At 51.0% G+C, this 1,498-nt stretch overlaps 1 protein-coding gene across 1 annotated transcript in view; it reads left to right on the plus strand.

The window, feature by feature from the left end:
- Window positions 1–1,233: 1,233 nt before the first annotated feature.
- C9H14orf132 (chromosome 9 C14orf132 homolog) overlaps window positions 1,234–1,498 on the plus strand; it is a 191,055-nt gene continuing 190,790 nt past the window's right edge. Inside the window, exon 1 of the mRNA XM_068254980.1 lies at window positions 1,234–1,438. Coding sequence (XP_068111081.1) covers window positions 1,234–1,438 — 205 coding nt within the window. The remainder of the gene's footprint in view (window positions 1,439–1,498) is intronic.

Genomic DNA, 1,498 nt, shown 5'->3' on the forward strand with positions numbered 1-1,498 from the left:
TAATTTTTCATCTTAAAATAACCTTTCAACACTCTTGAAAAAGTACCAACAGTAGGTGAAAAAGTACTATCAATATTATTCTGAGTATTTTCTTGCTTGCTGGTGGCTTAAAGAGGAGCTGTTAGGTATAGGCTCTCAGAGGGAAAAAAAAAAACACATATATCAGTAGCTAAATATTGGCTGTACTTACATTACATATGCATTTCACTGTCCACGTTTGGCTTTCACAGACTTTTTATATAGTATTTGCAGAGATTGATGCTCCTGACAGCTCATGGCAGGTTCCATGTTTGTCTGTCTTGTATGAAGCCAATTGTGATGTCATATCCTCCCTTACCCTGCTTCCTGATGATTCGACTCACAAAAAAAATCAGGATCAAAGATCCTAATGGTTCATGATACGGACAAGACTACTGTGCAGTGAATATTAATTAGCCATGTGGCTAGGAACAATAGCGGACTCATGCAGTATACTCTAGCGGAACATGTGCTCTGTGAACAGCACATTGATTTTTCAGTGCTGTGAGCTGGTGTTACGGTGGTGCGCTGTTGACCACTCCACTGAGGTGAGAGAACCCTGAGAGTGCAGAGTCTAAGTGCCCACGGGTGTTCACCAGAGCGCCCCGCAAGGGACGATGGACTTTCAGCTGCCTATTGTTCACCAGGTTGCACTCCGGAATTCCCCGACAGTGGATAGGAGAACAGGGGACACCCCGATGTGGAGGTGAGTCTTGAAATGTCTCTGAGTGGCAGATAACAGGAGGATGTAGTGTTTAGGCAATCCGGGTCAGAGGCAGGCAGCACAGTTGCAGAACGTTTAGGCAATCCGGGTCAGAGGCAGGCAGCACAGTTGCAGAACGTTTAGGCAATCCGGGTCAGAGGCAGGCAGCACAGTTGCAGAACGTTTAGGCAATCCGGGTCAGAGGCAGGCAGCAAAGGGTCAAGACGGGTAATAATCCGGGTCAGGGCTGGCAGCAGACAGGGAGGTCCAGAAACAAGCCGAGGTCAAACCAGAGGAGTGGAGATCAAGAGTAGTCAGGACAATCCGGGTCAGCAACAGGAGATCAGACAATACACAACAGGACTGGCGAACAGACACACTAGCTGACAGACAGATCAGCGCAGAGTGCTGTGAACAGCTGCCTTTTATACTGCAGGGGGGCCGGCTCTGGGATTGACTTTGGCGCCATGCATGCGTCATCACGTACGCCTGCCGCCGCGCACGCGTACAACATGCCAGACGCCGCTTCCGCCCAGTTCGGCACGCATCTCCTGGCAACAGAGACCAAACCATCGCCAGAGACGCATGCGCACAAACAGATGCTTCCGCCCAGAGCCCGACCCGGAAGTGCGACCCGCGGCAAACCACGGCGCTCCGATTCCCCCGCAGCAATCCGGCCCGGCTGCACGGAGGATACCTCAAGGACCCCCAGACCAGGTGAGATCATTGCCGCATGACCCTGACAGCTGGGCTGCAAATTACAAGCTGCTGTAACAT

This window comes from Hyperolius riggenbachi, chromosome 9 (assembly GCF_040937935.1).
Source record: "Hyperolius riggenbachi isolate aHypRig1 chromosome 9, aHypRig1.pri, whole genome shotgun sequence".
Classification (NCBI taxonomy): domain Eukaryota; kingdom Metazoa; phylum Chordata; class Amphibia; order Anura; family Hyperoliidae; genus Hyperolius; species Hyperolius riggenbachi.